Raw genomic sequence first — 24,581 nt, forward strand, 5'->3', positions numbered from 1 at the left:
CTCTGATGCTGCTTCGCCTGCTGTGTTCATCCAGCTCTACACCTTGTATATCTCAGATTCTCCAGCATCTGCAGTTCCTACTTACCCATAAAATTGTTACATTAGTCCTGACATTTCAGGCTCAGACATTACTTCCTGTTTTAGTACATGGATCTCAAAAAATGTTACTTCCAGGTTTGCCCGGGTTCTCTGATGGTGCCATGCCTTGGTCAGTTTGACCTGCATTAATCGTGGTTAATTTATTCATGTTAACTGTACCTTTTGATTCAGTTTCTGTCAGCAAAATACATTTAGTAAAAAGGATTTCAGTCAGACAGTGGTTTCGTTTGGAAGCAGCAAAGCTGCTTCAGATTTCAAACAGCACCTAGCACCATCTGGAAAATTACTGAGTGAACTAAGTTAGATAGGAGTTATCCTTATGACGTGAAATAAGGAGTTATGCCTTTATAGATTAAAAAAAGACTGATTGGACGCTAACTGGACATAAGAAGCGAAAAAAAGCTGCAACAAGTCACCTGACAATGCACCGGCAAGCTCTAAGTTAATAACACAGAAATATGCTCAGATTGTAAAGAGTGTTGCAATACTAGGAGTTTGCAAGTGGATAATGGGGGTATAAGAATTCAAGCTTCAGTGACAACAGCAGGCAGCAAAAAGAACTTGAAAGGAATTCAGCGTAATTGGCCACTTTGTGGAACTCCTAATAGTTCAAAATTAAAATGCCGCCCTTTTCAGCTTTGAACTGTAAAGAGAAACACTGGCTAAGAATACCGGTGTGGAGAACTCCATGAAAAAGACTTTTAAGAACCAGCCACAGAGAAGACGTTTTGATCAAAGGACAACAGGGAGAAAAGGTACAGAGATACCAAATATTTTTCTATTGAAGGAAAGTGAGGCAGTGTGAAAATGCTGAAATAACAGAACTTGTGAAGAACAAGGAAATTTCTCTCTCTGAAAATTTGCTATCCTATGGAGTCTACCTGTACAAGAAGATACCACCTAATGAACTACAGAAGCCATCGCAGCTGCTGGATCTGACTTTAAATTTTAAGCTCTTTACTTTAGCAAGAAGAAACTAGACTAACAGGCCTCAACAATATACCACACAAAATTATTAGGACTTCCTTCTTGCAAGTATTCTTTTGTTTTGTTTGTATTTGTTTTAATCTTGGTATCTGTAATTTTTGTTAATAGCTGTATCTCTTCATTCGTAAGGTACCTTCAGTAATAGTTTGTGATAATCTTTAACCTGTTTAAACAAGAGGCTTGATTACTGGTTTAATTTAACTCAAAGTATTACAAATTAAAAGGTGGCCAAATGCACTATATTAATCCATACTTCGCTGACCACACTGGGAACAAGCCTGATGGTGTGACACATCTTAAATAGCAGTAATTGCAGCTAATTGAATGAGATAATACTTTCAAACATCTCTCCCCACTCTTATAGTGAAATTGAGGCCCGCTTGTGGTGCAATGGTAGTGTTCCTACCAGAAGGCCAGTGTTCAAGTCCCACCTGCACCAGAGGTGCATAGTAACATCTCTGAACAGATGGATTAGAAAAAAAAATGTTGTGAAACTAAAAGGAATGTGTAAAAAGAGGCTTTTATAATAGATATTTCCAAATTTGACAAAGTGATCCCCTCAAGCTTAAGCTGTGGCTCACATGAATGCCCCAGTATTATATTTCCAGGATGTCAATCAAATGAGTATGATGAGTAATCATTATCATTGCACACACGTAGTTCTTGACAGACATACTGTATCTCTGTTAACAATTATTTGTTTCATGTATGGTTATTAGTAATATTTAATATTCAATTCCTGTGAAACCCAATAAATATAGTTATCTCCTATTCTCCTGGAGTAGAACATTACAAGTTTGTATAACAACAGCTGGCATCTCAGATGATGGGGACAAAAGTGTTGGTATGTTTCATAGGCACAGATTTTAGAATGGTGATATATAAGTCTTTGATTTTTAAAATTGCCGTTTTGCAGTAAATTATTCTGCCAGGTCCATTATGAAACCCTAAGCTAAATGTGAGTTTAGAGAACCCTATCTTGCACTTCAAGCATCACACTTTGTGTTGAACACAGTCTAACATTTAGATGGCTTTGAGCCCTTTTGACGCAGGATCTTACAAAAGAGGTTGAATGGTCTGTGGGTTATTTATAGTAGCCCCACACTTGATCTAATGTTCATACTGTGATAGATTCAGGAAGGTGTAGACAGTGTTTGGAATATGGGCTGGGTTTTGGGGTGGAACCAGCTGGGACAGGTACAGTACTCCAGCACTACTGACTGGTATCCTGATGTCACTATCCACTTGTATTCTGAATCAGTTCACCCTTCCCTTTACTAAAGTTTTAAAGAAATGAGAAAGGTTAAAACTTCACAATTACTTTACTTTCTGATGTTTGTTATGAGGAGAGAATAGTTCCAGCAAGAGGCTTATGGGTAAAGATTAATTTTTGGTAGTGATTGTGAAGACTCAGACCAGACACTGGAGCATGATAGTTACTATAGAAACATTTTTATCCTCTTCTCATTGGTTTGTGAGGATGACAATGTGATTGATTACAAGTGATACCAACATTTAATTGTAAAATTAACATGTTGCTATCCATGTTGCTACCACTTAGACCTTGGCCAAGGTTGCCAAATTATTACAGCAGCAAATGAGATATATCAAATTCTCAAGTTCCTGGGTGAGGAGAGGTGAACTTCTTTATTCACACACCTCCTTGTTAACAAGGTTAATTTACAAAGGATACCCTCCCTTGTGAGGACCTTTCTTCCAGGTCAAATGAATTGATGTTTTAAAAGGAATCAACTTAACCAGGCTTTCTTGCATTATCTAAAAGAGTGAGTTAATTGATTGTCAAACATGAGAGTAGTTAATACCATAACACATACACACAGATTAGAAATAAGAGGTAAATTGAAAGAGATAAAAGTTAAAGATATATGGTTCAGTTTCTGGGTCATTCATGAATTATATTAATTACATATATTAATTATATACATTAAGTATATTAATGATAATAGAATATTGTTAATTATCAGTCAGTTTTGAGATGCTAGGCTTTACAGGCTGTTGAAATTCTTTTGTCCGGTTTCTTTTGACTGGGTAGCTAGCTTCCAGCATTCAGAGTCCTTTGCCTAGAATATAGGGGTGACTAGTGGTGGTTCTTTGACTATGGTCTTCACAGCACACTAGCGCTTGATCGCAGCTAGTACATGAGTACATCAGCTCACTTGTATGCTTCTTTGATTAACACACGGACCAAGATTGAACTGGCCTTAAACCTGTATTCATGTGCATTCTTGAAAAGGACCACCCAAAACATGTCTCTTGGCCAGACTGCTTTCTTTTATCCTATCACATTCACACTCTGAGATTACTCCCAGGAGATTACAGTTCAGTTTGAAATGTATTTCTCCCTTTTACGTCCATTCCTTTGAAGAATTTGTGACAACTTTTCAGGTCTAACATTTCAGAGTCTCTCTCTCTCTCTCTCTATCTATAGACAGTCCGTGAATTTACATCCTTTGTCATTTATTCAGCTGTGGGAGTCTTGTTTTAAAAGAAAATGGGCTGGAGTTTACCATAAATTGGCTAAGTGTCAATTTCATGGAGTTTCATGGAGAGTTTCTTACCTGGAGCACAGGTGAGTTTTCTTACCCCGTTTTATGCTGTTCACATCACTATGTGTATGCTACAGTGTGCAATCACTATCGTGGTGTAATAGTCTCCATTGTTACTTCCAGGATTCCTGCCACTGGCACCATATTTAAACTTAAGCTGTGCACCAGGTCAACCACTGTCAGACAGAGGCTGCCTTTCATAGTTGTAGTGTGGGAAGAGACAGCTGACAGAGACAGCTTTAGAGACAGCCAAAAGAGGCAAGTTGGTCCTCCGATTTGCTGAGAGGGTCCTAGAGGTATTGGTGGATGGTGTGGTGGTGAGGAGTGATGTCCTTTTCCCTTAGTACAACCACAGGAGACCATGGCTTTGCACCCTGTTCTGAAGTTTTTAACCAGGGCAGCGTCCACAGTTCAGAGGAATGCTTAGCAATGCCACAGAAAGTTAATGATCTTCTGCACTCTATGAGGATAAGTAACACCATCTTCTTTCTGCTACACTCAAATGAAGTCTGCTACTGCACCCACCTCCCACCAAAGTTCATGCTCTACCACTTTCAATATTGCATGCACCATCTGCCTCCACTTGCTCTCATGTTACCCCAACTCCCAAGATTATTAACCTTACATGCCCTCTGTGTTGCCTATTGATTCATTATATATCACCATCCTTCCCAAACATGCATCAGCACTAACAGCTGTGCCAATTATTTTCATCTCATTCAAATCTCCCCTTGGGTGGCCCGGTGGCTCAGTAGTTAGCACTGCTGCCTCACAGCACCAGGGACCTGGGTTCAAATTCACCCTGGGGTGACTTCAGTGTGGAGTTTGCACATTCTCCCTGAGTCTGTGTGGGTTTCCTCCAGGTGCCCCAGTTTCCTCCCACAGTCTAAAGATGAGCATGTTGTGTGGATTGGCCATGCTAAATTGTCCATTGTGACCAGTGATTTGCAGGCTAGGTGGATTAGCCATGGGAAATGCAAGGTTACAGGGATAGGATAAGGGGTAGGTCCGAGTGGGATGCATTTTGGAGGGTCAGTGTGGACTCAATGAGCCAAATAGCCTACTTCCATACTGTAGGGATTTTATGATTTATCTCATTTCACGGGAAACCATCCCATAATAGGGTGGACAGAGCCAAGATTGTGAGAAGTGCTTGACATCTATTTCCTCACCCCTATAAGGAGGGAATCTTTGCCTTAGTGGGAAAGAAGTATGACCACTCACATGGTGATGTCAAAACCTCCATGCAATCAATTAAGATTCATTGCCAAATGCTGCACTACTCTCCCACTACTGCTGCTGTGAATGTTTTCTTAACATGCCCAAAGATCTAACACTATTTTGCAATTCATTCTCTCTCTTGTCTCCTGCATGCACCAGGGGCATCTGCACAGACATCGCCATGAAGAGACCAGGCCTCAAGATATCATCTCCTCCTTGACTTCTGAGGAAGCCACAGCTTTCTTGGAGGAACTATTGGCATGTCTGACTCCTGCATCCTCCTCCATCTCAGGCACTGACATTTCAGTGGACTTGTTAGCTAGTGTACAGTCAGAAGTACATTCTGGTGAGTGCATCACTGCCACAACTCTGCAGGTGACTGAAGAAGAAACGCCCCAGGTCACTGGCACTCGGAGGATTGCCAGAGACCAGGCATTTGCTGAGTGTCAGGCAGAAGAGCACCACCCCCCACCACCATGGTGTCAGCCACTAAGAACTTCATTCAAATGCACAGGCTAACACATAGATAGGTTTGTCGGAAGCACTAAAACTGATTTTAAGGTTGGAGGAACTCACCAATGCTATCTGTACTATGCTGCCTCTGGCTTACGAGTATCTGGCTGTCTCCATAGTCAAATTTGACATATTAAAACCACATCTCTGTAATGGTAATTGGATATAAACTACTTGTCTCCAATTCTGTCACTATTTTGCCATCCAATTGTGGAGACCTTTTGCACTGGCAATTTGCACATTCAAAAGAGTTTTTTTAATTTGTTATTTACCACTATTTTTGCAACTTTATTCATTGAAGCATTATTACCATTAGACTGATTGTCCCTTCCTGTCCTGCTCTGCATTTTGTTTTACCCACATTTCTGTTATCAATTTTTCATTTTGAGTTTCTAATTTTCTCCTTGCCTAATCCCTCCCCCTACTCTCTTAGTTTAAAACCCTATCCATAAACTCAGTTATACAATTTGCCAGGTCACTAGTTTCAGCCTGATTGAAGTGGAAATAAAATAAAAAACAAGTATTCAGATACTGGAAATTAGAAATAAAAAACATAGAGTGCTTTAGAAACTCAACAGATCTGGCACCATCCATGGAGTGAGAACCAGAATTAACATTTTGAGTCCAATATAACTCTTATGCAGAACAAGAAATGGTTTAAGTGGAACAGATCACAATGGAATGGCTTCCTCTTTCTTGAGTGTTATTTCTAGTGCTTCCTTGAATTCCATTCTTTTCTTCCCACATCACTGGGTTACCATTGACCAGAACCTGAACTGGACTCACCATATAAATATAGTGGCTACAAGAACAGGTCAGTAGTTTGGAATACTGCAGCAAGGAACTCACCTCCTGACTCCACAAAGCCTGTCCACCATCAGGAGTCAGGAGTGTGATGGAATATTACCCACTTGCCTAGATTAGTGTAGCTCTAACAACACTCAAGAAGCTTGACTCTATCCAGCTTGCTTGATTGGCACCACATCCACAAACATCCACTCCCTCCATCACTGACATTCGGTAGCAGTAATGTGTACTATCTACAAGATGCAGTGCAGAACTTCACCTGCAAGTTCCCCTCCAAGAAACCCTCACCATCCTGACTTGGAAATATATAACCGTTCCTTCAGCTTCTTTGAGTTAAAATTCTGGAATTCCCTCCCTAAGGGCATTGTGGGTCTACCTACAGCATATGGCATCACCTTCCTGAGGGTAACTAGGGAGGGGCAATAAAATCCTGGACCAGCCAGTTACACCACAACCCAGAACAAGCAAAAAAAAACTTTTTGAGCCATGCATTTAATTATTTACATTGTTTGACCGTGCCAATTGATGAGTGGCTCAGATGAAAATTTGAAGATTGCTATCTTGGAAATTCTCCATTTTAATATGGACTCTAACTCTTTAAACGTTCCCATTAAAACATTATTCCTGCTCCTACTTCAGTCATTTGTCATTATGTAGACCATGACAACTGGATCATTCCCTCTCAATCCAGCTCCTGATGGATTTATGCAACCCTATTATCTGGAAACCAATACTACTTTTGAAGCTCCTAGTCACAGCATTAGAGAACAATGTCTATTCCCTGACTATACTATCCCATATCACTTTCACATTCCTTTTTGCTCTTTCCACTTAGTCGCTTTCTGCACAATGGTATCATTGTTAGTTTATACATCCACACTGCAGTACTTGTTCTTTTCTACACAGGTAACAAGAATCTTTTGCCTGTTAGTGAATGTCAAGGATTGAGGCTTCTCCATCACTACTGTTATAGACCAGACCAATCCCCCTCAAAATATATTAAGAAGGTAGCTTAGACCATAACTTCTTCTTGTTTTAAAGGTAAATGTAAAGTGTTGCACCCCAGATGCAATTCAATTGGTCAAACTACTCAACGTTAAGTAAAACACAATTTATTCATACACTACAGTTAAAATACAACAAAAGAAAAAAAGAATTAGCTTAGCTGTAACTCTATTGAAATGATTAACAAAATAATAGATTAGTTAGCTACTAAACAGTACGTGTTCCAACATAATAATATCCCATAAACGCAAAAGGCAAATTCAGAAAACAAATTTTCTCATATGCAACTCCAGCAACCCAGGAGGAGAAGAACATCAATAGAAAACACAGGGAGAGATGTATGGCAGCAACAACTGCTACTGAAAAACTAAGAAACTAAAAGTCCTGGTGCTGTAAGAGCTTGATCACTCCCGTTCAGGCTACTTCTATTGTTCCAACTTATAAAGACCACCGAAAACCTTACAAACTGTTTACTTTGTTGGCTTTCCAAATAGACAGCTCATCACCTCTGTCTCAAAACCTCTCTTAAAAAAAAACAGGACAAAGTAACCTCTTAAAGTCATAGTATCATCACACTACATAGTGGTTCTCCATGCTTGCCTATCTTACAGAACACTCATCTATCCAGGACCATGATCAGCTCTAAATTTCTGCCCAAAATAAAGGGTATAATTATCTCTAGGAACAAAGTGTTCAGGTAACTCATCTCCTCCCTGTTGCCCCATAACATCTGCGACTGAGACTCCAGTTCAGTAACTCTGAGTTGAAGCTGTTTGAGCTATGAACGCTTATCACAGATACAGTTGTCTGGGACCACAGTGCATTCCACAAATACCCACATGCTGCAGTTATGGCACACCACCATCCTTGCCATGTCTATCTAACCTAATCTATTTAATTAATCAATTAGTTATTAATTTAATTAAAGCATTAGCAAGTTATGGTCTCCTCTGTTACAGGCCAATGAGAACATTGACCAATGACCAGAGGTTTAAAATAGTTATTAAAAATACTTTTTTCCTCTGCATCAAATTCCTCACTTAGTACTTGCCCACAAATATTTTGCCCTTGGAAGACTTTGCCATTGGAAGACCCTTTGTGGTGGCAAAACCCTTCTGCTTTTATAGAAAACCTATGATTCACACCAAATCTGTAATTGCTATTTCAGCTTCCTGCTACAGTAATTTACACCTATTCAGACTTTTGTCGTCAGGTAGTTTCTGTTCACTAGGTTTCTTAACTAGTCTGTAGCTTTAAAGCTCTAAGTCAGTGTTTTGACTATTGAGTTAATAGTAGCTTGATAAATACTGTACTTAACAGACAGATGCCACCTATACTACATTCCTGACTTAACACTTAGCCCTCAAAGCACTGTAAAACCTCTTTCCCTGGAAGATTGTGGTCTCTTAAACTGGAATTGAGATGAAGACCTTGGGGCTAACATGACCTTGGGTACATAAAGCATTGTGAGCAGTTTGAACATATTCAGGAGCTAGTTAGTTACTGCCTTCATACAGTTACACAGCAGGCCCCACAACCTTCCTAAATTCAGGGTGGGACTAAAATTTCTAAATCCCTGCCACCCAATCCATTTACTGGAGTTGACCAATGTTGTTCCTCTGTGAAAAGTAGTGAGCTGGCTACTGTTATGTGGATGGAGTGAAAGTCCAAGTCATCTCCTCAGTGCCATTGGCCAGTTGATGAGGTTTGTTCCAAAATGTAAGAATTAAAATCTAGTCTTTTTACTATGGGCTGAAGCTGACTTCATATTTGTAACACCTTATCATTTAATGTAATTTATTTTTATTTTAGCATAAATCAGACTTGCCAGTAGTACACTCAGTGTTTTAGCAACAGTTTGCAAATTTCAAATGAGAATTATATGATCCATTATTGTGCTTTGGATTATAGATGCGGCCATTTCTTGTTCCTCCTACTCACATATATTTACACCTGATCGAATTAGTACAGCTCCTATCCCATGCATTCAGAATGTCCAAAATTTTCAAAAATATACTGAAAGAATTATAAACATTCCATCTAATTATGTTTCTTCCATAAATCGCATTTCACCCGATTATGAGGCTGGCATATTCTGTCTTCCAGCAGTAGCCCTGTGCCTTTCTTATCTGTTTTAGAGCAAGGTTTTCTGTTTGTTTCTGTTTGCCTGATGATTGAAATAACTCCAGCATTCCATCACCGAATCGCGATTTATTTACACATGGAGAGTCCTTGACACTAAGCCAGCTCTCAGATTGAACAGGATGTCTGGAATTCCTGTTCCCATCTGTCTGCCAGGACTCCCTGATTGGACCAGATTAACAGCTCCAATCAGGGAATTTATATTCTATGAGGTCCACCTGACGGACCTTGTTACAATCACTAAATCCCTCCCATTCTGAGCCTGAGGACATAGGCCAGTTGTTTTTTTTTGTAGCTCCTCCTGGGGCATTTTAGCACCAGGTCAGGTTCCTTGAACCCTGCTTCTGATATGGGCAGAGTATTACGCATTGTAGCTCGTCTCTCGTACCTGGACCATCTCAGAAGAATTGCATTCTCTTCTTCAGGTGGCAAAGATGTCAAAGCAGTGGCATTCACCATATCCATCTCAGATTCCAAGGTACCTTCACCGCTTGACGGAGAGGGAGAACCCACGGGTTCCTGAACCGATGGAAAGGCTGTCGAGGAGTCGGACATACTTTGCTCCCGCATCGTTTGCAAGTTTGTAGTTTTCAAATGGACCACATGCTTTTTCAGGACCGTCGCACCTATCTGAACTTTCTTTGTCACTGGACTTGACCTCATGTCGACCATGCTTCTTACCCATGGAGGGCCATTCCTGTGGACTGACACCAAACTTTGTCCCTTGAAGTAAGCTGTCTTTCTCACTTAGCAAAGTCTTATGTCTGGCATTGGCCTTCCTGATGCCATTTCACCCTTCCCCACAGGTCTGGGAAGCTCAGATTTAACCTGGTGCGGAATCTTTTCCCCATCAGCAACTCTGCTGGAGCTTTTCCTGTAGTTGCATGAGAGGTTGTCCTTAATCAAATAGGAATCAGGACAGTTTGGTATGAAGCTGTAGGCTGTATCTTTAAGCCTGCTTTCAGAGTTAGGACTGCTCTTTCTGCTAGATCATTGGATGATGGATGTCCTTATATGATGCATGCTATCCGACGTCAGGAAATACTCAAATTTCCTGCTGGTAAACGATGGATCGTTACGTGACCAACACTTCTGGCAGTCCACGTATAGCAAAAGATGCACACAGTTTTTCTATCGTTCTCCTTGTGTTTGACAATCCATGTACATTCATCCACTTTGAGTGGGTGTCCACAATGACTAAGAATATTGAGCCCGTGAAAGGACCTGCAGAGTTGACATGCAACCGAGTCATGGTTTAACCGCCATTCCCACAAATGGGGGTGAGCTGCTGGTGATAATTTTTGTTTTTGTTGTCAATCAGGCCACTGCCCCACCAATGTGGCTATGTCTGCATCCAATTTTCTCACCAACATCTTTATTTTGGAAACCCCTGGATGTCTCTGGTGGAGTTCAGCCAGTATCTGATGGTAACATTTGCTTGGGACAACCACTCTTGCTCCCCATAATAAGATACTGTCCTCTACTGTCATCTGTTCTCTCTGGATCCAAAACATTTCAATTCTGGTTGTGCCGGCCCTTTGGCTACCCCCATCACCACCAGCTGTTTCAGTTTTGCCAGGACTGGATCTTCCTGCATCATAAGTCTGATAAAGTCAGCTGTGACTAAAAGTGTGTCCAGATTTGAAACCATTACGGATTCTTCCAGAAGTGGTACCACCAGTGGTGTATCTGATAATGGGAGGTGACTCAATGCATCCAAATTTGCCTCCCAGACAGTGTTCCAACTTGTAATTATATGCACTTAGTATTAGAGCCTACCGCTGAATTCAGCCTGCAGCACTTTCTTGTCTTTTTATGTAGACCTAGCAGGGGTTTGTGGTCCATTATTATTATTATTTACATCCATAAATGTATTGGTGGAACGTCCTGACTCAAAATATGACTGTCAAACCTTCATTCTCTATCTGGATATATTTACACTCTGCGTTAGCCAAAGTCCTGGATGCATGCATTATTGGGTGTTCCTCTCCTTGGGCCACCTATGAGTTAAAACTACCTTGATAGCGTATGGGGAGGCATTGCATATCAATACCAAATCTCACTTGGGAGATCATAGTGTGCCAAACATTAGAGTACAATAACTGTTTCTTCACTTCCTTGAAAGCGATGCCTCACCTACGTGACCATTTCCACGACTGACCACTTTTTAAGACTTGATGCAAAGGTGCCAGGATAGAGGTCAGGTTATGTACGAACTTTCCATAATAATTCACCAGCCCAAGGAACGACCTAAGCCCTGGTACAGATGTGGGAGCTGGAGCACCTTTGATCGCCCTCACTTTATCTTCCAATGGTTGTAACCCAGTCTTGTCGACGCTGCAGCCCAAGTAGGTCACTTGGGGAGCCTGGACCACAAGAAGTGTTTATCCCATCTCAAAGATGACTGTTATGAGCACATTTCTTCAGGAACATGCCTTTTTTCTTGTCGCCATTGAAATAACTCCACAGAGGCCAGTATCCCATCACCAAGTCACTCTTTATTTACATTTGGAGATTCTTTGATGCTGATCCAGCTCCCTCAGAGAAAGCTCTGAGAGTGAACAGGATGCCTGACATTCCTGTTCTTATCCGTCAGTTAGGGATCCCTGATTAGGCCAGATTAACAGCCCCAATTAGAGAACTTATATTTTATGAAGTCCACCTGGCTGACGTTGTTACAATCACTACAGTCATGGCACAATATTGGACATTGATGATATCAAGAGTTATAACTGTATCAAAGCTTAGTGCATGAAAATCAGTAAAAACGATTTATAATAGATTTTGGTTCAACAACTTACACATTCACTGTGCATTCCCACATTCAAAAGGATGTTCTCTTTGTTTCTTCCCAGTGATAGTTAGTGTGATCTTGCAACACTAATGTCTTTCCCTGTGCGTATGGATCATTGAGTCAGCAGAAAGTTCAAGACAGAACAAAACACTTTAGGGAAAATGTAAGCAGGGTATTTAACATTAACTATGCCTTATCCTTCAAAGCATCCTCAAAGGCCCATATTTCACATTACATTCCTGACAATGTCAAAGTTTTATATATGTTTCATTCCAGTTTCAACTGAAACTAGTGTAGTGGACAGTGTAGAAGGTTATCGCAGAGTATAACAGGACACTGATCAAATGGGCCAATGAGCCGAGGAATGGCAGATGGAGTTTAATTTAGATAAATGTGGGCTGTTGCATTTTGGTAAGGAAAACCAGGGCAGGACTTATACAGTTAATGGTAGGACCTTAGGGAGTGTTGCCGAACAAAGTGACCTAGGGTGCATAGTTCCCTGAAAGTGCATGAGAAAGTTACCCCTCAGGTCCTTTTTAAAGCATTCTCCTCTTCCCTTTTACCTATGCTCTGTAGTTTTGGACTCCCTCACCCTAGGAAAAAGACTTTGGCTATTCACCCTATTCCATGCTCTATGACTTTATAAACCTCTATAAAGTCACACATCAGCCTCCAACACTCGAGAGAGAAAAGACCCAGCCTATTTAGCCTCTCCCCACAACTCAAACCCTCCAATCCTGGCAACATCCTTGTAAACCTTTTCAGCACCCTCTCAAGTTTAACAAGACCCTTTCCATCGAAGGGGGACAAGAATTATATGCAGTATTCTAAAACTGGCCTAACCAATGTCCTTTTTCTGATAAAGGGTCTAGGCCCGAAACGTCAGCATTCCTGCTCCTATGATGCTGCTTGGCCTGCTGTGTTCATCCAGCTTTACACCTTATTATCTCTGCTTACTGTTGCTCCTGGTTCTTAAAGTCATATACATAATCTGAAGGAACATTGCCCAGCAGTGCGCTATTTGTACATTATTGATTATCTCTCTTTTATTGTTCCTGGAGAAAGGTACAGATTTCTATGTGTTCAGTGTGATCCTGCAAGCTCTCTGATCTTTAAGGCTCCAATAATCTTGTACATGAGTTTATTCACACAGTCTACGATATTCCAATGACCCTTGAATTTGAATCTACTGCTGAGTGCCTGTAGACTGTGACCTGGCAGCTTCGGTGGAAAAAAATGACATATTGGTCTGCCTCAACATTTATCTTACCCAGCACACATTGAAATCCTCCCTCCCACAAGAAGCAAACCTTGATCTAGAGTCGAAAGAATTAGGAGAATGGGTGAGTGTGGGAGTAATTGAGACTTCAGAAGCATGGAATAGGATTACAAAGTGGAAAAGGTACAAGATGAAATACTGTGGACACAAACAAAATAGCTACATAAAAAGTATGAATTGACAAACAGGAGATGTTATACCAGAGATCAGAAGTTCTGTGGTGTCAGTACAGAAGCAACAGCAGGTTTAGGAAAAGTTTGGGATAAGGTTAATGTTGTAATTATTAACAATAAACACTAGACAGATCTCAAAAACATTCACTTGCAGTTTGTATAGAGGGTTTGTGCTGAATCCTGTAGAGAAAGGGGCTACTGGAAATTAGAAAGAAACAGATTCCAAATTTTGTGTTGCACAAATGTATTAATCTCTGGGATACAATGGAATTATGGATTGGTGGGAGATGTGTAGTTATGGATCAGTGTATACTGTCAGGAAGCCCTGCAAGGCAAGTGTCACTGAAGATGCCTCACATTGTAACAATTACAAGACGGACTGCGTGTAAGGATTCCAGCTCAGCAATAATGATATGTGTTACATAATGTTTTCCACTAACTGTGTGATATACTTTTCTTCAACGACAATTCATTGTTGTTGATGAATTAAGTGACATTGCAATGAGTCTGTCAAGTCAAGTATTAATTTAAGATTCAGTGACAGGCCTGCAATCGGATTTCCAAACTGAGCGTTGTTTTCTTGGTTTCATCATCAAACCAATTTCCACCTGAATTTCTGTAACAATCTGAACAATCACTGGGCTCAGAACTGAACTTGTAATGTTCCAGGTAATTCAGGTCTAAAGCAAAATGAATGAAGTAATATAGGCCATTCCCGCTTCCTATGATGATTAGCTAAATTCAGTTAGATTATTACAAACCCTTCCAAATATCTGACTTGCTTGTTCTGATTTCCATCTTTGAACCTTTACAATACAATTAAGGGGGAGCTCATCCAGGCTAAAATGACAAACTGGCACTGGGTGACATAAAACTGATGCATTGCTATGTGATCAGAGTACAGCTAAGATGAATCTAGTGCTTTCCTGGTTGCACTGTTCTGCCAATATTTTGAGACAGTAAAATAATTCCTTATGTTTCTCAGTCATGAATACCTATGAGCAACATATTGGGCTTGGGAATGCAGGAGGAGCTGCCTATCAGTTCTCCAATGCAGACCTTGAGGCCATACAAGGTGGGCACACTTAAAGTTGGAGTGTGCTCCTGAAAATTGTGACTTTAAGTGAAGCAATGACTTCCCATAGGAATCAATGTTAAAACTGGAGTTAGGTACCATTGGTACTTCCTTACGTGTATCCTCTAAATTAAACACAACGTTACTTGTCCATTTACAGAGCTATTTTTTTCATAACAGAAGGATATGATTGTAATCATTACCTTACAATACTTTTGGTATTTGTGATAGCAGAATCCAGCTGTACCTGTTGCATGGTATCTATACCTTTGGAAAGCTGAGCTCCAGGTGCCATTGTGTCACTTTTCACTTCAAGCAGGATTGCCAGAGGATACAACAGGATAAAGACAGTCTAGAAACTTGGGCGGAGAAACAACAGATGGATTTTAATCCAGACAAATGCGAGGCGATGCATTTTGGGAAATCTAATGCAGGAGGGATGTATAAAATAAATGGCTAAACCTTTAGTAGCATCAACATACAGAGGGATCTCGAAATGTACATGTCCACAGTTCCCTGGAAGTGGCAACATGAGGGGATATGGTGTTCAAGAAGGCATATGATTTCTGTCTGGGCATAGCGTGTTAAAATTGGTAAGTATTGTTACAGTTATATAGAACTTCAGTTAGGCTATATTTGGAATATTGTGTACAGTTCTGGTCACCACACTACAAGAAGGATGCGGAAGCTATGGAAAGGGTACGGAAACAGTTTACCACGTTGCCTGGTTTGGAGGGTATTAAGAATGAGGACAGATTGGACAAAATTGGTTTGTTTTCACTTGAACATTGAAGAATGAGGAGGACGTGAGAAATTTACAAAATTAGGAGAAGCATGGAAAGAATGGGTTGAAATGTCAATTATCAGGGGACATAGGTTTAAGGTGAAAGTTTAAAGGAGGGGGATGAGTGCCTGGAATGTGCTGCCAGAGGAGGTGGTGAAGGTGGATACAGTAGCAACTTGTCAGATATATGAATAGGCAGGGAAAAGAGTGAAGTGGACAGTGTAAAGGCAAAAGTTAGAAAATCATCGGCACAGTCTTGGTGGGCTCAATGGCTTGTTTCTGTCTGTACTGTTCTGTGTTCAACAGTTTTCTGTGGCAGACAATTTCACAGGCTCACTAACCTCTGTGTGAAGAAATTCCTCCTTATCTCTTTCCTAAAAGGCCAATCCCTTATCCTTAGACTATAACTCTGATTCTGGATTCCTCAGTCATCGACAGCATCCTTCCTGCACCCACCCTGTCTAACCCAGTTAGAACTTTCTAGGTTTCTATGAAATCCCTTCTCTTTCTTCTAAATTCTAGTGAATATAGCCATAACTGATCCAGTGTCTCCCTGTACATCAGTCCTGTCATCTCAGGAATCAGTCTGGTAAACCTTTGCTGCATCCTCCCTCGGGCCTGTTTCCACACTGTAGGGATTCTATGATAAGGAGACCAAAACTGCACCCAAAACTCCAGTTGTGGTCCCACTAAGGCCCTGTATAGTTGCAGCAAGATATCCCTGCTCCTGTTCTTGAATCCTCTTGCTATGAAAGCTAACATGGCATTTGTCTTCCTAATTGCTTGCTGCACATGTCTGTCTACTTTACATTTGCCTTCTTTAACGACTGCTGTACCTGCATGCTTACTTTCAATCTATTCTCATTCCTATAAAGTCTCATGAATACATCCCCAGTCAGGCAAACTGTCCTTATTTGACAGTCCTGGCTTCCTGGTATCACTCCAAATAACCTCCACTGCATTTCCTTTATGGCAAGTGGATCCTCTCTTAGGTACAGAGACTAATTCAGCACTAAATATTCCAGGTGTGGTTTCACCATGACCCTGTATAATTTCAATAAGACATGTCTATTCTGAACTCAAATCATCTTGCAATGAAGGCTACATAGCATTTGTCTTCCTAATTGTATGCTGCACCTGTCTGTATACTTTTACTGACTGGTGTACAAGGACATCCAAGTCCCTTTGTACATCCACACTTTCCAATATGTTGCCATTTTAAAAATACTCAGTTTTTCTGTTTTTCTCATCAAAGTGTATAACTTCATGTTTATCCACATTATACCACATTTGCCATGTGTTTTCCCACAAACTGAACTTGACTTGATCTCCATGAAGCCTCCTTGCATCCACCTCACAATTCACAATCCCACCAATTTTGTGTCATCAACAAATTTAGAAATATTGTATTTGATTCCCTCATCCAAAACATTTATATGTACCGTGATTAGTTGGGCCCAAGCACTGATCCCTGCAGTATTTCAGCAGTCACCACCTGTCACCTGGAAAAAGACGTACTTATTTCTGTAATAAAATAAAACAAAGAACTGCAAATGCTAGAAATCTGGAACAAAAACAGAAATTGCTAGAGAAACTCAGCAGGTCTGGCAGTATCTGTGGAGAGAAATCAGAGTTAACACTTTAGGTCCAGTGAAGAGTTCTGAAGAAAGGTCACTATCCCAAATCCCATATGCTTTAATTTTGCCAACTAGCTTCTTATGTTATAGAGATAACAAGGTGTAGAGCTGGATGAACACAGCAGGCCAAGCAGCATCAGCGGAGCAGGAAGGCTGACGTTTCGGGCCTAGACCTTTCTTCAGAAAAGGTGGACCCTTCTTATGTTGGACCTTTTAAAAGCCTTCCTGAAATCCAAATACACCATATCCACCGGCTCTGTCTTATCTACTCTATAATTATGTCCTGAGAAAATTGCGGTGGCACAGTGGTTAGCACTGTTGCCTTACAGCATCAGGGACCTGGGTTCAATTCCACCCTTGGGTGACTGTCTGTGTGGAGTTTGCATGTTCTCCCTGTGTCTGTGTGGGTTTCCACCTATGGTCCAAAGATGTGCAGGTTAAGTGAATTGGCCAGGCTAAATTGCTCATAGTGTCCAGGGGTGTGTAAATTAGGTGGATTAGATGTGGGAAATGCAGGCTTACAGGGAAAAGGTAGGGGGATGGGTCTGGGTGGGATGCTCTTCAGAAGGGCAGTGTGGACTTGTTGGGCTGAATGGAATGTTTCCACACTGTAGGGATTCTATGAAAATTCTAGGAGATTGCTTAAGCATGATTTTCCTTTCATAAACCCATGCTGATTTTGTCTAATCCTATTACGCTTTTCAAGTGCTTGGTTAGCACTACTTTTATAATATGTTACTTGCAAATTTACTCTCATATTGTCTTATTGCCCTCTTAATCAATATCTTTTCCTCTTTTGCTGAATTCTAAGCTATTACTTGAATTTATTTTGTAAGTAGTGGTTTAGCCACCTTTCTTGAATTATTTTTACATCAGATACGAATGAATAAATGGTATAAGTCATGCATATGTTCCTCTACCAACTGTTTTAGTAAGGTCCCCAATCCATCATTGCTAATTCATGCCTCATGGCCTTGTAGTTCCATTTATTTAGATTCAAGACCCAAGTTTTAGATTCAACTTCTTCAGTGTCTATCTTAATGAACATTTCTATTACTTTACAGTTGCTTTTCCCCAGTGGACCACATAAAACAAGATTCCTCACGAAAGCATTGCACTCCTTTACTAACAATAATACCCCACGCCTTTTCTGTATGTCTACCTTTCCTAAATATTCCAATACCTCAGATGTTCAGTTCCCATCCTTGGTCACCCTCCAGTCATGTCTCTGTATCATAACCGCATGTATCTCTTTACGCTTTTAATTCATCCACCTTATTGTGAATGCTCTGTGCATTAAGACACAATGCGTTTATACAGTGTGGAGCTGCAGGAACACAGCAGACCAGGCAGCATCAGAGGAACAGGAAAGCTGATGTTTTGGGTCGGGACTCTTCTTCAGAGATCCAAATACACCATTTCTGAAGAAGGGACCTGACCCGAAACGTCAGCTTTCCTGTTCCTCTAATGCTGCCTGGCCTGCTGTGTTCCTCCAGCACCACACTTGTTATCTCTGACTCCAGCATTTGGCAGTTCTTACAATCTCTGACAATGCCTTTATACTTGTCTTTTTAACCTTTGTATTCTTTGCTTTATTTTGCACTATGGACCCATTTGTTTTACGCTCTTGTTTATTCTGCCTTCCACTTCTGCTCCTTACTTTTCTGTCTTTTGTTTCTATCCTTGTTCCCTCCTTTTATCTCCCTGCTCAGGTTTCAATCTCAGTGATTTCAAGGAAATTCTGTTCAGAAGTAGATCTGACATAGGGATATAGCTTCTGTGTATTTCAGTCTCTTGTTCTGTCATTCCTGTTGAACTTCTGGGCCTCATTGTCAATGGTCCCAACATTCTTGTCCCTATTGTTATCTACCTTCCTTGTGGTCGGCTTACTTTAACATCATCCTTGCAGCTGTCCTTCAGTTTTCTTCCCTTGAAATGACAGGCATGTGACGGTACTATACTGGCTGAGTGATGATTGCCCACTGTGCCCAGAATCTGTGCAGTACCAAGGGCACTTAGCTAACAATATTCAATATTCTCTCTCTGCCACTGAAACTTTTGAGGCTTGAGCATAATTCCCTGGGACAGGCAGACTGGCTTTCCACTTTCTACCTGTCTCCTTGTCTATTCCAAACAACACGTGTATCTGGTGCATCCCTGAAACAGTCCCCTCTGACTAGCTTTTAAATAGTATTTGTCAATTTCCTAATTGTGCTGAGTGGACAGTGCGACAGGTTTGTGATCCTTTCTTCTGCTCGCCTTGGTGAATGTAGCTGGCACTGGAAATGATGTTGGGGAATGCTACTGTGGCTGGCACCAGTAATTATGAGCCCTGTCTCTGATCTGACCTTTAGGGGGAAAATGAGGGGTGATAGGAGATTGATGGGCAGTATTGGCAGCAACAGGAAACCTTTTAGGATGTGTGAAAAACAGAGACAGGATAGACAGGGTGAGGGCGGCAGGGGGATTAAACATGGAAATGATTTTCCACCTTGTCTTCTTCCATTATTTGGATCACATTCTCTCCCTGTTAGATTTGGATACCGTTCCATTGCCAATAGATCTTGGTTATGTTCTCTCCCAATTAAATCTGGAGCATGTTCTGTCCAAAATTAGATCTGAGTCACATTTTCTCTAATATCCTTATACTGGGACCATATTGTTCCAAATCTGAAACAGTTAATCTTCAACTAGAGTGAGTCATGGAAGTGAAACTCAAATTGTCACTTTTACACCAAGTGCTTATAAGAATTTTACTTGCTGCTCTCACTCCTCAGTCTCTCTGCTGCTGCGTGAAACCTCGTCAGCTGTGTTGACAATGGATCCTGGAGCTTTAGAGGATGAATTAACCTGTTCTGTGTGCCTCCGCATGTACCAGGACCCCGTGACATTACCCTGTCAGCACAGTTTCTGCTTGAACTGTATTGAAGGAGTGTGGGCCCAGACAACGGGGCCAAGAAAGTTTGAGTGTCCTCAGTGTCACCGGAAATTCAAGCACAAGCCCACTTTGGAGAGAAACGCCACACTGTATAACATAGTGGCAAAATACAAACAGACACAGTCTCCTGCTGATTCACCCAGCGTATATTGTGATAATTGTGATGATAAACCATTCCAAGCTGTGAAAACGTGCCTTACTTGTTTAGCTTCCTTTTGCTTCCTTCATTTAAAACCTCATTTGCGGAACAAGGCCTACCAAGATCACACCCTCATTGAACCTGGGCTTGACGTTACAGTGAGGCAATGCAATGACCATAAGAAGATCCTAGAGTTTTACTGTGAAGATGAAGCTCTGTGTGTATGTGTTTACTGTACAATAGTAGGGAAACATAAATCCCACACACTGCTGAGCCTGGATCAGGCACAAGCGACAGTTAAGGTGAGTGACACAATCTGATGCTAAATACAATGAGAGTTTTCTTGTAAATGACCAACATTCATTGGAACTGACTGATGACAATACTCATTTAGTCTAATGTTTCTTGACTTTGTGCTTTGCCTAGTCTGGATTTATGGCAGTTTGTTTTTTGTCATTCAGACTTTCTCTCTCCCATTTGTCTGACAGAGGAAACAGGATGGGCAGTGGCAGGGAAGTGAGAGCGACCCAAGGTGGTTAACCTTCACCCACACTTGACTCCTGTGGGAATTGACAGCACCATAGAACTCAGTCTTCCACTTTGTGGGCTCACGTGAGAACAGGACTCCATGACGTGGTGATATAGAATCTGTTGCAACCTTGTGTAACACTGGAAGATTCCGCCCAAGAATCAAGGAGAAAAATTCCAGTATTGGGGGGAGTAAGGGACACCCATGGCTGTAGACTAATGAACTGGGTGGAAAAAGGAATATGTGTTCCTTACTACAAGAGGGAAATATTGCTTAAGAAACAATTCAGGCACAATCTGCCTCTTTTCAGAATCAGAGTTGTACAGCATGGAAACTCATCATTTGGTCCAACTCACCCATGTCGACCAGATATGCTAAATTAATCTTGCTCCATTTTGCCAGAAATTTGGCCCATTTCCCTCTAAACCCTTCTTATTCATGTACCCATCAAGATGCCTTTTAAATGTTATAATTGTACCAGCCTCCACCACTTCCTCTGGCAGCTCGGTCCATACAGGCATCACCCTCTGCATGAAAAAGTTGCCCCTCAGGTCCCTTTTATATCTTTCCCCTCTCACCTTAAACCTGCGCCCTCTAATTTTGGACTCCCTTTTCTCGGGAAAAAGACCTTGGCTATTCATGCTACCCAGGCCCCTCATGATTTTCCTCTTGGCTGATTCCCGGAAATGGAGGTACTGATTTCACATGAAAATGCACACTCAGCTGACTGTGAAATGAAGCTGATATGTGTAGTTATTCAGTTTATAATACACATGGAGTCGTTCTTTGCTGAGGGCCACAGAAGGAAATATCACTGCTCTGAGGCTAAATACTGAGGGCCTGAGATTCACAGGGAGGGAATGGGGCAGCTGTCAACAGCCAGGAAATCTCCAATTGCTGGGAATTTGGAGACCCAGCAGGATTTAATGGAATTACCTCAATAGAATTCCTTTACTCCTGTTTCCTGCCAAGCAGCTGGCATATTTCTGGTTTGAAATCCTGCAGTACAAGGCAGGAGCCGGGAATCTGGGGGACAGCCCTGATCAATCAAGGCTCAATGGCAGGTTGGGGTGTTTCACAGCATGAGACAGAGAAAGAGAGAGATAGTGGGAGTCTGAGAGAGGGAGAGATAGGAAAAGAGAGAGGTAATGAGGCACAGAGAGATTTTGGGTGAAATGGTAGAAAGATGGTCAGAGAGAGAAATGTCAGGAAGAAAGAGATGTGGGGAGAATGAGAGGTGATGAGAGAGAAAAAGAGATAGTAAGAGTAAGAAACAATTACGGAGTGAGATTGAGAGCAGCACCAAGGATGAAGCAGCTGGTAAGAGAAAGAAGATGCACAGATTGCTACATGGGAAAAACAACAACCAGAACATGAAGAATGAAAGTATGAATCGGTTAAAACAAACGGAAATAATCTTACAATTGACTGGATTATTACCATTGTAATCACTGACTCTGTAACCCAATCCTGCTGGGAATGACAGTATGTTAGCTTGTTCATCTCATTTAAAATCATAAACGTTGTTTCCTCGCCCTATGTCAAACCGACTAACAGTAAAAAAAAGGGGCTAAAAGGAAGGAGAAACTTAAAAACAATCATTATTAGAGAAAAATGTTAAGCAAACTAATGGGTCTAAAAGTTACTAAGTCTCCTCAACCAAATGGCCTGCATCCTAAGGTCTTAAAAGAAGTGGCTATACAGAGAGTGGATACATTGATTGTAATCTTCCGAGTTTGCGTGGAAGATTTCCACAAAGAGGATATTCTGTAGCCAGCAGTGCATTGGAACATGCATAACTGGAAGTCCCAAACTCAGATACAAAGACATTCTGAAAGCCCACCCTCAGAGCCTGTATGTCAGCTACAAACTACATAGGCAAGTTTAACAATGTTAGGCAGATCAATTAAAAATTCCCCATCATTAAGCAATCTCAACCTTTGAAGAGAATAGTCAGATCCCTTCAGGACAAGTAAGCATTCCCCAAAGCTACTGCCTTTACCTATTCATCAATGACATTTTCACATGTAACATTTGTAATTGGATCTGCAAACCAAGAAATAGTTCACATGAAACAACACCAACCAAGTCAGTGAACAATTTACCTCCTCGTTGAACATATCTAATGAAGTAAAGGGAGAATCTACCATAGTCCATAGAGTCATAGAGCTGTATAGCATGGAAACAGACCCTTCGGTTCAACTCATCTATGCCGACCAGATATCCTGAATATAGTCCCATTTGCCAACATTTGGCCCATATCCCTCTAAACCCTTCCTATTCATATACCCATCCAGATGCATATTAAATGCTGTAATTGTACCAGTCTCCACCACTTCCTCTGGCAGTTCATTCCATACGTGCCCCACCCTCTGCATGAAAAAGTTGCTCCTCAGGTCCCTTTTAAATCTTTCCCCCTCACCTTAGATTTATGCCCTCTAATTTTGGACAAACCCAACCCCAGGGGAAAAACCCATGCCCTTTATGATTTTATAAACTTCTATAAAGTCACCCCTCTGCTTCTGACACGCCAGGGAAAATAGCTCCAGCCTATACAGCCTCTCCCTGTGGCTCAAACCCTCCAACCCTGGCAACATCCTTGTAAATCTTTTCAAAAACCTTTCAATATCCTTCCTATGGCTGAGAGACTAGAATTGCATGTAGTATTCCAAAAGTGGCTAACCAATATCCTGTACAGTCGCAACATGACCTCTCAACTCCTATACTCAATGCATTGACCAAAAAAGGCAAGCATACCAAATGTCTTCTTCACCACCCTGTCTACCTGGGATTCCACTTTCAAGGAACTATGCACCTGCACTCCAAGGTCTCCTTGTTCAGCAACACTCCCCAGGACCTTACCATTAAGTGTATAAGTCCTGTCCTGATTTGCCTTTCCAAAATGCAGCACCTCACATTTATCTAAATAAAACACCTTCTGCCATTCTGCGGCCCATTAGCACATGTGATCAAGATCCTGTTGTACTCTGAGGTAACCTTCTTCGCTGTCCACTACACCTCCAATTTTGGCATCATCTTCAAACTTATTTATCATACCTCCTATGTTCACATCCAAATTATTTATATCAATGATGAGATGCAATGGACCCAGCACTGATCCTTGTAGTACACCACTGGTCACAGGCCTCCAGTCTGAAAAGCAACCCTCCACCACTACCCTCTGTCTTCTACCTTCAAGCCAATTCTGCATTCAAATGGCTAGTTTTCCCTGTATTCCACGTGATCTAACCTTGCTAACCTGTCTACCATGAGGAACATTGTTGAATGCCTTACTGAAGTCCATATAGATCATGTCCACCGGTCTGCCCCCATCAATCCTCTTCATTATTTCTTCAAAAAACTCAACCAAGTTAGTGAGACACGATTTCCCATGCAAAGCCATGTTGACTATCCCTGATCAGTCCTTGCCTTTCCAAATACATGTAAATCCTGTCCCTCGAACAACTTGCCCACCATAGAGTCATTACCTAAATAGTGGCACCATGTTAGCCAACCTCCAGTCTCCAGCACCTCATCTGTAACTATCGATGATACAAATATCTCAGCAAAGGGTCTAGTAATCACATCTTTGGCTTCCAACAGTGTTCTGAGGTACTCCTGATCAGGTACCGGGGATTTATCCACCTTTATGCATTTTCAGACGTCCAGCACCTCCTCCTTTGTAATATGGGCATTTTTCAAGATGTCACTATTTACTTCCCAATGTCCTCTATCTTCCATATCCTTATGCGCAGTAAACACTGATGCAAAATACTCATTTAGTATCTCCCCCATCTCATGCTGTTCCACACATAGACGGCCTTGCTGATCTTTAAAAGGCCTATTCTCTCCCTTGTTACCCTTTTGTCCTTAGTATATTTGTAGAATCCTT

General features: G+C 41.2%; 2 protein-coding genes across 2 annotated transcripts in view; both read left to right on the plus strand.

The window, feature by feature from the left end:
- Positions 1–24,581, plus strand: part of LOC109912174 (serine/threonine-protein kinase 32B-like) — an 860,354-nt gene that overhangs the window by 560,161 nt on the left and 275,612 nt on the right. The window lies entirely within an intron of this gene.
- The window catches only part of LOC109911292 (E3 ubiquitin/ISG15 ligase TRIM25-like), a 28,073-nt gene continuing 23,393 nt past the window's right edge, over positions 19,902–24,581 (plus strand). Inside the window, exon 1 of the mRNA XM_048603657.1 lies at positions 19,902–20,466. Coding sequence (XP_048459614.1) covers positions 19,902–20,466 — 565 coding nt within the window. The remainder of the gene's footprint in view (positions 20,467–24,581) is intronic.

Source organism: Rhincodon typus, chromosome 12 (genome assembly GCF_021869965.1).
Source record: "Rhincodon typus isolate 14 chromosome 12, sRhiTyp1.1, whole genome shotgun sequence".
In the NCBI taxonomy this organism is placed as follows: domain Eukaryota; kingdom Metazoa; phylum Chordata; class Chondrichthyes; order Orectolobiformes; family Rhincodontidae; genus Rhincodon; species Rhincodon typus.